Consider the following 16,289-nt stretch of genomic DNA (forward strand, 5'->3'; position numbering starts at 1 on the left):
ATGCATGGATCAGAAGATCCTGAAACTCATACATCTAAAGTTATGGAACACATACAACACAATAAAAGGGTGCAGGTAGGAGAAACGGTAAGTCTATGGGGTTTCTATCACATGTCAGTATGGAATCTAACTCTTAATAACAAGTTTCAATCAGAACGTCATCCTTCTAAGTACTTTTCAGAAAAGGCCTGTTGGGTCTATGCTTGCAGCAACGTGGATGAGGATGACAAATCATTAGACACCCCCCCCCCAAAAAAAAATCAGCACATGCTTATATGGAGTGAATTTCAACCTGATCAGATAACCTTAGATCTTTCACAAAAAACAATCCTAACGTTCTTTCAAAAGTAAATATTCAGATTCCTAAATATGAGGTGATATTCATTACTTCTCTTCCTCTCGTTTTGTAGATATAAGCAGAAATGTCCTTTCTTTAAACTGAACAACAGTTTCAGGGTTATAAGACAAAATAATATAGTGCTTTACACACACAGACACAGGGTCCAGCTCTAGTTTTATGCTTTGCTTAAGTCTGTTTATATGATAAAATACTGAAAGTAATAAAAGGAGGCTGGAAAGACACAAGTTGTGACACTTTGTACAGCAGAATAGCAAAGTTACACATACTTTGGAGAACAGATGGTATTTGAAACTCTGAAATATTCTAAGAAAAACACACATCTGCCCCTTTCATCTAATCTCTCAAGCAATTATTCTCCACCTTCCTCCCACACACATCTATAATGGTTAGATGAGAAACAACCCCGGTATGAACAGAAAACCAGGTCACAGCAGACTGAGATAGACAAATCAGTCTGCTTCCAATCCATTTCACTTTCACACATGGTCATTTTAAGTTCTTTCTGCCTTGGTTGCATATTAAACTGTACATTTAAAAATATATATAATTTCCCACTTTCAAACCCATATGAGAACCAAAACTCAGTTATCCCGTGGAATATGAACTTTTCCAAATTTTCCTATGGAGTTTTTCAGTCAAACAATGTGTATAAAAATGTGTACTTTAGGTGAAAAGGCACACAAAAATTCATGCATTTGTGAAAATAATGCTGAAATGCATTGCATTAGAATAGATTCTTGCAAAAAATGTGTATATTAGGCAAAATGGCATTCAAACATGCATGTATTGGAAGAAATGTGCTCAACAATGCACTTCTTCTTCGCAAATCAATATTCAGAACAAACTGAATTTAAGACTGGAAAAATGAGAATGTGAGAGAAGCTAAAATTGACAAATTCATCCATCCCTAGTTTTTCAAACTGCAGGAATCTGTACTTTGAACTCCCAGGATTTAAATTTTCATGGCATCATGCTAAAGGCAGCTACTTCTATCTTTCTTGAATATTGAAGTCCTGGTCGACCAGAAGCCCTTGAATCATGCCTCTGGTTTTTGGAACCATACCAGATATCACTCACGCATTTCAATATCTTTTCTGTGAAGGAGAGGACTGGAAGCTGCCTTTCAAACAATCTAAACATATTTCACCAGAAGTCTGATACAGCATTTATGCCGCAATCCCAGTGACCTTTTGATACATTATTGCATTTTATATGGAGCTTTGATTTCATCTTCACTTCTCAAAACCCACATGCAGTTCTGTACTGTTGCAAAATGCTAACAGGATCCACTCACCGGCTAGAAATACAGACCATTACTAAGAGTTGCTCACTGGGAGGGGTGATGGACTGTTTTAAAATTTTCCTATAGCCTGTTATCATTGTTATGTTGTGAAATCCACTACACCGGAATGAAATAAATATAATTCTTTGCCTTCTCTTGAGTTAGACCTAACAAACTCCTGCAAACAGTAGCTCTGATTTTGAAGAGGTATAAACACGCACAGCTCATTCTCACACCACATTATTTGGCTGCTTTTGGATTTGCTAAGGCTTGCCAGTCGACTTTTAAAGTCCCCTGCGGTTCCCCACATGATGAAGTAGAGAGAGACTAGAGCAGATGCTACATACAAGGTCCTGCTCTGTGCTACCACCTCTGGCATTCACATATGATGTAGTTATTTCCCAGATGCTCTATCTGCGCAACGTAGGGCAGGGAAACCATGGAGATGAGCAATGTAGGCTGAAGGGATAAGCACACCAAAAGCAAGGGAGTCCCAGTGCCCAACAACCCTCTCAAGAAGTCTGAGCAGAAGGAAATAGTCTAAAGTAGAGGTAGGCAACCTCTTTGGGTTCACAGGTACATTTTACATTTTGAAATTCAGGTGGGTGAGAGGGTGCGGGCACCTTCCTCCTCTTCGCCCCCGCTCACTAATTCTTTCCTCTATCATCCCCGTACACAACCCCCTTCTATACACCCCCAGTCCTGCTGCACTCACCTCATCTGCTGATTTGCAGGAGTATGGTAGGAGAGAAGGAAAGGTAATAGGGATGGGGGAGGGAGAGAGGAAGGAAGGAAGGGTGGCATAGTATTTTCCATGGTGGAGGAGAGGGAGATATTTTTCTCCCTCTCTCAAAGTACTCGAATCTGGGGTCATCCCATAAAGCTGATTGGTGAGAGAGTCAGGACAGATAAAAGGAAGTACTTCTTCACACAGCACAGAATTAAACTGTGGAATTCACTACCATAAGACATAGCGATGGCCACCGATTTGGATGGTTTTAAAAAGTGATTCCTGGAGGAGAAGGCTACCAATGGCTACTAGTCCTGAGGGCTATGTATTACCCCCAGGATCAGAGACAGTGGCCCTTTCTACACCTAAGAGTTATCCCTGGAAAATGAAGGGATTGTCCTTGCCTGCTCCCGGGATCCTCTGTGTGGCATTTGGATGCACAGGAATGATTCCGGGATGATCCCAGGATATAGGGCTGGTGTATACACATGACCAGTATGTTTATGTACACCAGTTGCTGAGGAACATCAGAAGGAGGGTGCTATTGCACCCATCCTACTTCTGGGCTTCCCATGAATAGAATGTATGAACAGAATGACGAACTAGATGGACACCTCATCACATTTGGTTCTGGGGTGGTGGTGCAAACTGGGTAGATTCTGGTCAAAAACTGAAACAAATTTCTCATACAGCCCTACCAACCAAGTATAGAGTTCACAAAACGGGCAGTTCATTGGATATGTATAGTGGGACTGCATTAAGGAAGGTAATTACTGAGAGGGTATTGATTGAATGAGAAGGGATTTGTTGCACTTGCTGGTTTTTCATTTTTATTTTTTAAATAAAACATAAAATAGATTAGAGGCTTTTTTCCCCCAAGGCAGGCATTTCAACGAAATCCTTTTCAACCATTTGCAGCACCTGGCAGAACAGCATTTGAGCATATGGATCCTCTTCTGGGCCACAGAGTTAATGAACCATCGTACGAATGGAATTAGGAGGGCTGAAAATATTTTCACTAGCTTGTCAGGCTGCTTCCGTCTCACACAGAGTGAAATTGGAGACTCCTGCAGCCTCGAATGCCGCTTTAGACAAGGTGCCATGTGGTGCTCTTAAGAGGAGGTAACGGAGTGCAGAACCGATTTCTTCTGAAGCCCAATCTGTAATGGATGCATCTGTCCAAGCAGAGAGCCCAGGAGCCAGTTCCCATACAAGATTTAACTGGGCTGGCACAAGGGATGCTAGGCTGGTGTTCAGAACCGGCCCTATCACTGGGCAAAGTGAGGCGATTGCAGGACAAAGGCAGGGAGGTGTTGGAGAAGGGAATTGTGTATCACGTGGCTTGCCCTGTGTCCCCTGAGCTAGCCTGTTGCTTTCAGGTGTGGTGGGTGGAAGATGCTGTCCCCCATTGTCAGTACTGAAGAAAAATTCAACTGCCTGTTCAGTTGGCTTTGTACATGGAATGGAGTGGGCGCCATCTTGTCAGGCCAGCCTTGCTGATGTCCTCTGCCAGCTCCCCTGCAAATTCCCAGCTCCTTCTGAGCTTAGTTGCAGCTTTCACTGTAACTCCTGGGGGGATAGATTTCCCAGCAAGAATCTATTTTCCCAAGTTGTAACGCAAGAGATTTTTAAACGTCTTGGTGTTGAATAGACAACTTCAACACATTCGCTTTACCGAAGACTTGCTCCTGGTAGGGATGAAAACTGTTAGAACTGGCTTGTTGATATGAATCGACACAGCTACCTGGATGTTTGGGTTCTTCTTGGGGGTGCGGCTATGGGGGTTGCCATGATGAGCACCTGCATGTCAAATTTTACCACTACACCAACGGGCGGAGCAAGACCAGTGGAGGCTGGTCGCTCCAATGTCCGTAGGGCAGTGAATCCACTCCAGGTTTCAGTCAGAACTCTAAAGGAACTGTCCAAGGTGCCAAGCTTTAGAGTTCTGGCTGGTTCTGGATGAAACCCGGTGTGGATTTAGCACCACACTGACATCAGAGGATCCAGCCTCCACTGCACAAGACGTTCTGCTGCCATATCTGGCTTTGGTGCATGATCTGAGAGTCAAAGCCCAGGACCCCTTTGCAATGTCATAAGGGAAGCTCAGGTACAACATTCAATCATGGGCAGCCAAGGATTGGGTTCAGTTTCCTCTGCAGCACCACAAAACATCCTGAGGATGCGGCAACATTCAGGTGGACAGCTGCTTCATTAGCACCCCTCTAAATATGGACATCCCAAGAAACATAATTAGGGAAAGAAATAAAAATAATAAACTGCCACTCTCATAACACCCTTATACAAATCTATGGTGCAGCCACTATTGTGTACAGTTCTGGTCACCACACCTCAAAAAGGATATTGTAACGGTGCAGAAAAGTGTGACCCAAATGATCAAGGGGATGGAGCATGTCCTGTAAAAGGAAAAGTTACAATGTCTAGGACCATTTGGCTCAGGAAAAAATGGGGAGTAAGGGGAGACATGAAAGAAGTGTATCAAATTATGCACGGTGTGGAGAAAGTGCATAGGGAGACATACTTCTCCTTTTCTCATAATACTAGAACCCGGAGTCATAACCTGTGGTCTGACATGAAGACATCCCTGACAGTAAGCAGCAATCATGTTCCAAAACTCCTGTACTATTGAACATTTCCACTAAAGAAAGTATGAATCAACCTGACCATACCCCTTCAAAAATGATTGACTATAATTCCTATGTACTTAACAGCATGGGTTTCATGTGCAATTGGGTCACACCTGACTAAGGGAACATTTTTATTTATTTATTTATTTGGTACAGGATTCCTCATAGAGAGAGGGGCCACAATAACTCTACTCAATAATGCATGCAATATACCCTGATGTTATCTTTTTAAAGAGCAAAGCAGATTTTGAAGGGAGAAATTTATAGTATGGGGGTGTGTGGGGGTGTTTGTCTATAAGCTTCATCCCACGTACCTGCTTCCTTTGGATTATCCCCGTAGGGCTAAGCTTTTGTGGTGGTTGTTTTTGCTACCAGGTGACAGCGATCCTTTGCATACCAGGAAGTGAGTTTAAAATGTAAAATGTAAAATAATCATAAAAAATAAATGGATGACCCAATTCAATTCAAATTTGGTAGGCTTAAAGCTCTACCTAATATCTATTACTGTGCCAATTTTGTTGTCTTTATCTTTACGCTTACGCAGATGTAAGTATTTCTTTAAAATCCTGCTCCTGCGCCCCAGCGGTGGATCGGAAGATACGCTCAAAATGTAGGGGCTAAATACGGCAAATCTTTTTGCTTTATTGCACAATTAAGGCAGGATGCATGGGGGTACTTCACAATCAAAGCAGATTTTAAAGTGGAAAACTTCTGAGTCCTTTGCATGCAATTCGCAGTGATTGCACAGTATAACGCTGGTGTGATAAAGCTCTATATGTCTGTGCTTTACTAAACCTGTAGTTTTTCTGCTCAAGTTTAAACACACACACACACACAGAGAGAGAGAGAGAGAGAGAGAGAGAGAGAGAGAGAGAGAGAGTTAGAGCTCCATCCAACAAGCATTTTATTGTACGCTCATTACTGGGCACTCATGGAGTTTGCTCAGGTCCCTCACATGATGTCATCTGCCTCCCGCACGCCTTCCACCCCTTCTGGCCTTCCTTGCATGGCAAAAAAAACCCTCATTAAGTCCAATGTTTTTTGAAACTCGGAATCACTGCTCTCTCCTGCTGTGTGCAGGAGAAGCAACGCCATTAGAACAGTGGACTCAATGGGCCTCGTGCTCATTCTGTACTTCCTTTTGAAAAGAGGAATTAACTGAGGAACGAAAACACCGGCAGAAAAGCGAAGGTAAGGAACGTGTTAACCCCCGGTGTGATGGAGCTTAGAGAGAGAGAGAGAGAGAGAGAGAGAGAGAGAGAGAGTCCAGGTTGCTTTCCCACTTGTGGACTTCCAGATGCATCTTTACGAGGGTAAACAATGCATCTGGAACTCTACAAGAAGGGAAGGGAAGAGCTGATGATGATAGGGTGATCTTAAACAGAAAAAATACCTCAGTTCAGACCTATTAAAAGCTATAAGTGCTTTGCCATTGGGCATGTCTATTCTAGGGGAGGGGAGGGGGAGGATCTCATGATATGGTGATCACGAGATCCTCCCCCTCAGTCCATATGCAGAGTGTGATGTCCCAGGAGGAAGAAGAATGTCACACCTGCCTTTTTTTTATTGAAGATGAGCGCATGAGCGCTCCATCAAAAAGGTATTTAAAAAAAGAGATCCCGCTCCCCCCTCCTGACCCCTTGAAGAGCTCCATGCCACATGTCCGGTTCCCGGCTCCTCACGTTAACTCACGAAGAGCTGGGACAAAACCGGGATGGCCGCCCACACATTCCATGGTCTCAGGACAATCCCCAGACCACGGGAAAAACCAGGGTAAAAGCCATCCCGGTTATCCCAGGGAATGGGAAAGATCATCCCTCCCTGCCCCCAGGATCCCCTGTGCATCATGTGGACACACAGGGATGATCCCGGGGCGATCCCGGGGATAAGGCATGGCGTAGATATGCCCATTGACTTCAGAGGACGTGGATTGCACCATAGATTGACAGTGTTATTTCCCCCACTTTGAATCTAAAGCTAGTCTATGATCCGGAACAAATCCCAAAACTTTGTTATAGGCATGATGCTTTCCTCTTGCCATCTTTGCTCAAGCTTTGCATCACCCATTAATTCTCATTCTCTCTCTCTCTCTCTCTCTCTCTCTCTCTCTCTGCCTTTATTAAAAAACAACTGACAGGGCTGCTCTTTTCAGCTGTGGCAATTCAAAAGCTGCCTACCAGTACGTAGGAGGCAAAGTACTTTGGAGGAAAATGAAAGATTAAAATAATAAAGCAATAAACCCCCCCCCTCCTCCATCTCTCTTGGCAAAATAGCTATACCTAGATGTTATCTAGGAGGACGTACGGAGTCTTAAAAGAAGGGAGGGATTTTATCATTAGCAGAAACCAAAAGGCACCATTTCTTCTACATCATTCAAAATAGCATTTACATTTTCTATGCCATGACGTAACTCAAAGGAAAGGCAAAGCGCCTTCATTATCAAAGAATGGCAGAGCTCCAAACCCATGCCTTGGCTATCTGATCATTCTGATCATCAAAACATACAGCCATTCCATGACACATATTTTTGCATAGTCTACACAATCTGTTCATCTTTTGCAAGTTATGGGGAGGGGCCAAAATTATGTAGGAGCCCTGGCAGCCTCCATCTGTTCAGCCTCCACCCCCTGTCCTTACCTTTGGTATTTTACAGGTTTATGGGCTACACACTTTCAAGCCTGTCATTATAGTCTTAAGGCCTAGAAACATTCTTCTTCTGTTTTTAACAAAAAGACAGTCTATATTCCCAGGAGGATTATCAAACGCTAAACCCAAAACCAAATTCTGTGCAACTGTAGAATGGACATGTTTATTATTTATTACATTTTTATCCTGCACTTTTATCCTGCACTTTCTCCAAAGAACTCGTGGAAGCATGCATGTCCTGCCCTTTATTCTCACAATACTTTGATGTGTTGTGAGAATAATCACCCACATGTTTAGTTGTTTTTAACGGTTTTTAATGCTTTATGTGTGTATGTTCTGTGTTTTAGAATTTTAAATTTTGTATACTCGTTTTTATCTTAATTTTAGAATTTCTGTAAACCGCCCAGAGAGCCCTGGCTATGGGAGCGGTATATAAGTGCAATAAATAAATAAATAAATAAATAAATAAATGTGGGTTCAGCGTGCACAATCTTTTTGGCCCTGAAGGTCACATCTGTTGTTGGCTGTGGGGGGTGGGGGGATAGGCTGCACATATAGACAGACAGACACACTCGCGCCCCCCCCACTCCCACACATGTGGACATACAGTAGATGTGTACAGCACATTTCATTAGGGTGTCCACCCAGGGATATTTTTTTAAGGCAAACATTTATTGACTGTGGCATGCCCTCCCCTTGGAGGCCCAATTGGCACCAACATTGATTTCATTTTGACGCCAAGTAAAAACATGGCTTTTAACAAAGCTTTTGATGCTTAAACTCACCGGCACATTGCTTTAACTGTATCCATTGCTTTTAAATTATATATTGATTTAACTTGGATCATTGTTTAATTTGTTTTTAACTGTGTATATTTATTGTTTTATACTGTATGTTTTTATCTGTACGCCGCCCTGAGATCTTAGTGATATAGGGCGAGATATAACTATTTTAAATAAATAAATAAATAAATAAATAAATAAATAAATAAATAAATACTCAATCATAAAGGACCCCACTCCAGGCAGAGAGACTCCCAGCAGAGCAATTCCTTTTCATTCCTGCTACCAGGAGCAATCACACTCTCTTGGAGGGAGCGGTTCTTCTGCATGGCAGCAGAGCAGCTGGAGGGCCATTCCCATTGCATCTGGATCCCCTTCTAGATCCCTACTCAATGGCCCCCTTAATTTGGGGCTTATTACTTGAGACATTAGGGTGTGCCTGGGCACCCCCAGCACACACCCTGTGCACACCTATGCATGTGGAGAAGTTTACATTTCCCATCCCTGCCCATGGGCCACACCAAGAGCACATGCAGCCCATGGGTCGTGCACCCTTGATACAGGTTATGCTAAAAGATAGTAAGTGGCCCAAGTCAGACGATGTGTGCCTGAGCTGGGAACCTAGATCTCAGTCCAGTACTCTAACCATTGCATGACACTGGCTTTCCACACAGTCCTGTGCATCGTCCATGTTGATTCTTGTCAGCCATCTGGTCTCCTGAAAGGTTTAGCATGGGCTAAAGGCATGCCACTCATGTATCCCTTGGGTATTAAGAAACTGTACATTTCATCCCCTAAATTAGATTCAAGTGGACATGTTCTTTCACGATCCGAGTGGTTCTGTCTCTCAACTTCCCACCTTATTGAGAAAGCCATTTCCTTATTGAGAAAGCCATACCCTGCTAAAGGGTATTCAACTTAATTACTTTTCATGAACATACAAATCAGCCTTGTGCTATCAGTCCACTGGACTGTCTACTGCCAAACTGGAAGAGTGGCTTGTCAGAAGAAATAGGCAACTGCATTTGCAAAGATGTCCTCAACAGACACACTTGGGAGTTGAGAGTTTCGCCATACAAATCTAGATCCAGCTAAAGAGCATCGAATAAAAGAGGTTTAAATTATAGTAATTCTGTCCATTTGGGGTGTAAGCACAAGCAGTAGAAAAGGATGGGCAGAAAATAATATCAGTACAGACTCCTTATTTACTGACTGGATTCTAAGCTCCTAATCAATGTCAATTTACTCTAAATAAGAATCAAAGAATTTATCCCCAGGTATTGGGAATATGTGGGAGGCGATGGCAAAATAATCAGATACGACCTTCAAAGAGCAAATGTTATATCACTGTCTGTTAGAGCTGGAGTAATGCAGTTATCATCAATGCATTTGAAGCCCAAAGAAATTGGTCTTTGGAAAGATCAGCCAATACTTTTGTTTATTATCCACTCAAGCCTGACAATATGTTATTATGATTACTACAAGTTTAATATCAGACGCTTGCCACTGTATAACACTGATTGTGATGCTGCATGCTATAAAACAAACAAACACATGCAATGATTAAATCCTCAGTTTACTAAGTAGCTGTATGTGAATTCAGTGATAGGGAAGGATGTCCCAAGATGGCCAACAATTGCAGGAATGTTTTATATGAAAGTCATGGGGGAGATTCCTCAAGTGCACTCAGCTCCCAAGTTACACTGGCATCAGCCAAAGTCAGATTCATCTGTCTAAGGGCCATTGGTCAAGCCCCTCCCTCAATGAGTCTACCTTCTCACCACCATTGTCACTAGTTGCTATTGCTCCTCAACCCTTTTCGGTGTTATTGCTTCCATTTACTTGTTTCATAGGCAGAGAACTGGGGATCATGCAGGCAGTGGCATCTACTGCTGCTCCTTCTCACCAACCCCATTGTCTGGGCCAAAGTGAGAGGCAGGTGAACAAGCAGCTTGCAATGGTGAAGAAGAGGAGGACATCCTGGATGGTTCTTGGCAGTGGGCTCCTGCTGGGGTGTGGGCTTTTGGCAGGTTTCCAAACATGCCTACCCTTGACACCAGCCCCACAATCAGCCTATGCAATCTGGTTATGGAACAATATACAAAGGACACATTTATCATCATCATCATCATAATCATCATCAGTTTATTGTGCTAGCCAAAGGCCATGACAAATACAGGACACATTTATTGAAACAAAGGCCATACCAAAGGTCTAGTAGCAGCACTGTAAACCAACCCGTCCTCTGTCTGCATAATCTCATGCCTCCCTGGAAATTTATTTACAACATTTTCACAATTTTCTCAAAATTTGGAAGCAGTCTATGAGATAAAAGGATAGAAGTGACAAGTCTGACTTAGTTCAAGAAACTCTAGCAGCAAGAAGTTCACCAAAGAACTCAACAGCAATCAAACGCTCTTCAGAATGGGGCTGTGTCTCAAAAGGGAAGAAGAACCGTGCCTAATCTCACCAGGAAATTCATTCCCCAGCCCCCCATCAAGAGCACTGAAGGTCAGGCTCCTCGCTGAAGATGTACTCTCTTCACACAAGGAAGGTTCATGGAGCACAGCCCAATTCGCCAAATTCAAATGGTGGCCAGGATCATACAGGGAACGGTTTCTCCTGAAAATAATTTTGGACAGCTCTAAAACGTGCTATCCTCCAGTGCTCAGGAACAGTGCTAGAAAATGGAATTCATGATTGGTATTCTATCCCTTTACTGAGACGCTAGGCCAGCCCTGTAGCCAGGCTGGGGCAAATGGGTGCATATACCCCCTTCCCAGAACTCTGCTTGCCCCCTCTCCCCAGGGATTTTTTTAAAAAATTGTCATTTTAATTTGTGACATAAGAGACAATGACAGCTTCCATTTAAAGAATGACAGCTTGTTTAAGAACAGAAGCAATTTAGGAATTGGGCCATCTGAAAAATTCAGAGAATAAGGCACATCAAGCACACAACAAAAACTTCATCTAGAAAAGAAAATCTGCTCACTGAAGACTTTCCCTGACTGAGGGTGAATTTTTCATTCATTCATTCACAGAATACAGCTCCATATCTGAAACAGATTCTGGAGTGGTGAACATAAGAATTTAAACAGTAAAAGATACAAAACAAAACACCATTAAAATTATACTTTAAAACAACAACAGCACAGAACACCAATAAAAACCGTGGCTGTCAGTAAAGGAATGCTTCCTGGAATAGAGCTGTTTTCAGAAGGCACCAGAAACAATACAACATTAGCACCTGCTTGGACAAGGAGTTGGACATTGGACAAGGAGTTCCACAGAAAGAGGGCCACCACGCTGAAGGCTCTCCTCCTGGTGGACTTCAATCGGGCCATAGGTCCATGTGGAACCACCAGGATCATGCCTTCGGATGACCTCAGTGACCAGGCAGGTTGGTAAGGGAGAAGGCGCTCTCTCAGGTGTCCTGGTCCCAAGTTGTTTAGGGCTTTGTACACTAGTACCAAAACCTTAAACCTGCCCCAGCAGCGAATAGGCAGCCAGTGCAGTTCCCTCTGCAAAGGAGTTGCACACTGAAAGGGGGGCAGCTCCTGAAAACAGCCATGGTGCTGCGTTCATGATCACAATCACCTATATAATTACTTAAGTGATCCAGAAAAAACCCAGCCTGTACAGCAACATAGCCCTTGAAGAGTTAAATCTTAGAACTTTTCTTTTTGTAGGCTAGAATTAGACTCCACCCCTTGGACTTTTCTTTGCTCTGCTTTTCAGTTTCAGTTTCATTGTGTTCCCTACCCAGTGAGCAATAAAAAAGCATGTTTGTTTGCCTGCAGTAAGAAATAAGATTTTGTTTATCCTGCAGTTGTTATGGTGAGTAGAGCAGGACTGGGTACTTCTTGCTAAAGGGTGGAATGAAGAGATAACTGAAAGCGATCTGGGGAAAAAACCACAATAAGTTACCGGTTACTCTTTTAAAGCACTCACTATACTCACAATCACAGTGGCTATATTTTTCTTCTTTTTCTTGACTATTTGATGGCAAAGGATGAAAACAGCCCTAGATGAATAAAAGCTAGCGCTGCGCTGAAAATTTATCCTACAAAAATTAAGACCATTCTCATTCAGTTTGATAAAAAAGAAAGAAAGAAATTGCTTTTGAAAAGAAATTCAAAGGAGAAAAAATTTCAGAGAAATTCTCATGGGTTTGGTTCAGGCTTCCTGTGCTTTCCTTACTTATGAGATGGCTGAGGAGTGTGTGTGAGTGTCCTGGCTTTCATTGTACAATCATCTCTCTGACAGCCTGCAGCCTCCTTGGCTTCCTGCAGTTCCTGCCCAGGGGAAGGCATCATGGAATTTTATCCCACCCATAGGGCGCTTTCAGACCAGGCAGCCTGGGAGACACTGCAGAGCAGTGGTGAGAATTGTAATAGAAAGAAAAATACAGTCAGTACCCTCAGCCACCTCACAGTGATAAGTTAAGGTCAAAAACTCCACCAACACACATTCAAAGTAAATTAACTGCCCAGAGAATGAGGCAGAAAAATGGAAGCCGCTTTTGTGGGGAAAGAAAACTTTCAGGAAATTCCTGAGATTTTTCTTTTCTTACCTTCCCTAAACTTATAGCATGGACAAGTTTGTTTTTGAAGTAGAATCTAAACGTACCTAATTCAGCATCCAAGCCAAACTCAGCAGCCACCTTGAAGCCATCATGGGGCTTTCCAGTGAAGCTCTGCATTTTAAAAGTTGGGGACTTACCCCAACTTTTCAGGATGGAGAGAGGTGAACACGGCCTTTCCGCTGTCTAACCTCACTCCATTGTTGATACAGAGGTGTGGCTGGCAACCCCTGATTGATCGCTGTCCACCCAGACAGAGAGTAAGGAGCGGGCCCAGCCATCGGAAACCCCATGCTTTCGCTGTGCATCAGGATTAGAATTGCACTGTTATCATAGGATCATAGAATAGTAGAGTTGGGGAAGGGGCCCATAAAGCCATCGAGTCCAACCCCTTGCTCAGTGCAGGAAACCGCATTAAAGCCTCGCTGACAGATGGTTGTCCAGCTGCCTCTTGAATGCATCTAGTGTGGGAGAGCCCACAACCTCCCTAAGTAATTGGTTCCATTGTCGTACTGCTCTAACAGTCAGGAAGTTCTTCCTGATGCCATGTCAAGTATAGATTTCAGGATGCAAAGTGTGTCTGATCCAAATCTGTTTCCAGGTGGTCTGAATTGGGGAAACACACACAGAGACACTTACCACAAAGAGTGTTCCCTCTAAGACACAGACTGCTTGATCAGTCATCAACCTCTTAAAAGCTAAAAGTGGCTTGAAACTTTGATGGCACCTCCGTGCTGTCTTAAAATTTGCTACCCATTGAAAACCTGCTAACTACTGCAATGTTTCTAAGAAGGAAAATGCCTTCACCAACTTTATCTTGCTCCGCCTCAACAATAACCATCGTCTGTGGTTGTTATCCATAACTGCTAGTTAACAGAGACTACAGTTGCAATACCATGCATATCTAACTGGGAATAAGGCCCCAGAACTCAGTGGGGGCCTTGCTCCCAATTAGGCACACAGCTCATAGTTAAATTATGGGATTCACTACCACAAGATGTAGTGATGGCCACCAATTTGGATGGCTTTAAAAAGGGGTTGGACAAATTCCTGGAGGAGAAGACTATCGATCGCTACCAGCCCTGATTGCTATGTGCTACCTCCAGTGTCAGAGGCAGTAAACCAATATGTCCCAATTGCTGGGGGACGTGGGTAGGAGGGTGCTGTTGCACCATTCCAGCATGGCAGTTCTTATTTTCTTATGTTCTTATGATTTCGTTCTGAGCAAACATGCCAAAGATTGAACTATAAGAATAACTTTCCTAAAGTCACTCAATGACTCCTGGAATTTAAACCCATGTCTCTTGGGTCCCAGATCCAACAGTATCCACTACATTACTGCAATACAGTATTTGCTGACTCAGTCACAACTTTTGCTCATAAGAGGGTGCCAGACCATTGCTGTTGCCATCTCCTCTTTTTGAGGACAAGCCAGTCTGACATCAAATGAACAAGGTTTCTAACTGTGTGCTAGAAAGAGTGCATTCAGAAATTAAACGCATGAGATTAATTGCCACTGATTGATTTGTCCAGCAAAAAATCCTCTTAATAAATCCTTTGAGTTAAATGTTCAGTCTGCAAATTTAAGATAGTAGCAACGGTCATCCTTTCACTCTCTTCCTTACGGGAGGAAACAGTTTAACAAATGATATTTTCTAGGAACATGCCTATTACTTTGCCTAGATTCCACATTGCATTTCACTTTTAGCAAACTTCTCCCTGCCCTTAGGCAGTGTTAATTAGAATATGAAAGAGCATCTCACTAGTTTAACAGATGATGCTTTTTGTACTTCCCAGCAGGTGCCTTGAGAGGCAAACTTTCTCCCAAGCAGAGCCTAGAGTGCCATTCATTAATTCAAAGTCCTAAATACAACTAGATCCACATCAACCCTTCCCTACAACACCACTCAAATGGATGCTTATACAATAACATTCCAATGAAGACCCAAACCTAGAACACCAAATATAAGTGACAGTGAGAAAGATCTGCACTTTAGTACTGGTTACTTTCTAAAGCCTTCAAACTTTCCTTGATGATTCCATTTCTAGGAAAGGATTCTAGAATCTCTATTCTTTGTTCCTTTGTTTTTGGCAAAGGTGAGCTATGTTAGCAGATGTTCGTTCACAGGTAAAGGGGCGGGGAAGACACTGAAACAGTATGAAGAATAAATAGCTTGCCCATACCTATATTTCATGCCAGTCTGCTTTGCAGTGGACTCTTTTAAAGAAATATGGTGCTGAGGAGTAAAGGTTCCCAAACTGCGAGCGATAATCGCCACGGTCCGGAATTTCGCCCGGGCTGCGTTGACCGCATTTGGGGTCGTGGTGTTCTGTTTGCTGATAAGTCTGTCTTCCCCATTCCGATTCTTGAGGTTATGCTCTGTGCATGCTATGGAGACTTGCATTTCTCTCTTGCCAAGCCTTCCTTTACAGAAGAGAAAGAGGCAGAACTTCCTTTGGGTGGGAGACGCGGTCTGCGGTGAAGCTGTCAGCCCCTAGTGCAGCTCTAGGAGACTTCCAAGGTGCGCTCCAACTAAAGTGCCTGGATCTGATGCTGGAGAGAGGCGAGCGAGATTCTCTCGGAAATACAAGGAGGCAGACAAAGCGTGGAACTTGCAAAAGCAATGCAATGTGCTGCTCAGATTTATGTGTGTGTTTTTCCTTTGCAAAGAATCCCCACCCCCACCCCCCAGTGCTTAGATAGACCCCTCCGTTTGGTCCATGGTTTTCAGAAATATCAAGCCTGCATCTTTGCGGTTAACCCCAAACAGCAGCATCGGCTCCGTCTTAATGCTGGCTTGCCTCTGGTTGCTGGATTTAAATCAATGCAGGCATACTGCACGATGCGTCTTGAACACCCTCTGGACCATGAAATGCTGATCATGCAAAGCTGGGGAGCCGGAGGAACATCTAATTGCAGACAAGTCTCAGAAGACCAAGGAGATCCATCTAGCCTTTGTCAGCCCCTGCAAAATGCTACGACTCATCAGGATCTTCGCTGCCCCTAACAGCTCCAATGCCTGTTGGTGGAGGTGAAACGGAGGCTCTGCACTGAGACCGGTGCTGCAGCTGTGTCGGTTGGACGTGCACCGCTCCTTTAAGAAGCCTGCCGAAAGCGTGAGAAGGCGGCTGGCTTTGCTTCCTTTGTGTGCAGTGTAAATCCACAGGCACTTTCAGGGGGATGCAGGGCTGCCCGGATAACTGGCGGCACTGCTGAATGGCCACGCGAGCCCCTCTCGTGCCGACTGAGCAAAGGGATGC

General features: G+C 43.5%; 1 protein-coding gene across 1 annotated transcript in view; it reads right to left on the reverse strand.

The window, feature by feature from the left end:
• Positions 1 to 16,017, reverse strand: part of KCNAB1 (potassium voltage-gated channel subfamily A regulatory beta subunit 1) — a 196,397-nt gene extending 180,380 nt beyond the window's left edge. The window contains exon 1 of the mRNA XM_063131470.1: positions 15,213 to 16,017. Coding sequence (XP_062987540.1) covers positions 15,213 to 15,433 — 221 coding nt within the window. The 5' untranslated portion in view covers positions 15,434 to 16,017. The remainder of the gene's footprint in view (positions 1 to 15,212) is intronic.
• Positions 16,018 to 16,289: the final 272 nt, after the last annotated feature.

Source organism: Elgaria multicarinata, chromosome 8, assembly GCF_023053635.1.
Source record: "Elgaria multicarinata webbii isolate HBS135686 ecotype San Diego chromosome 8, rElgMul1.1.pri, whole genome shotgun sequence".
Classification (NCBI taxonomy): domain Eukaryota; kingdom Metazoa; phylum Chordata; class Lepidosauria; order Squamata; family Anguidae; genus Elgaria; species Elgaria multicarinata.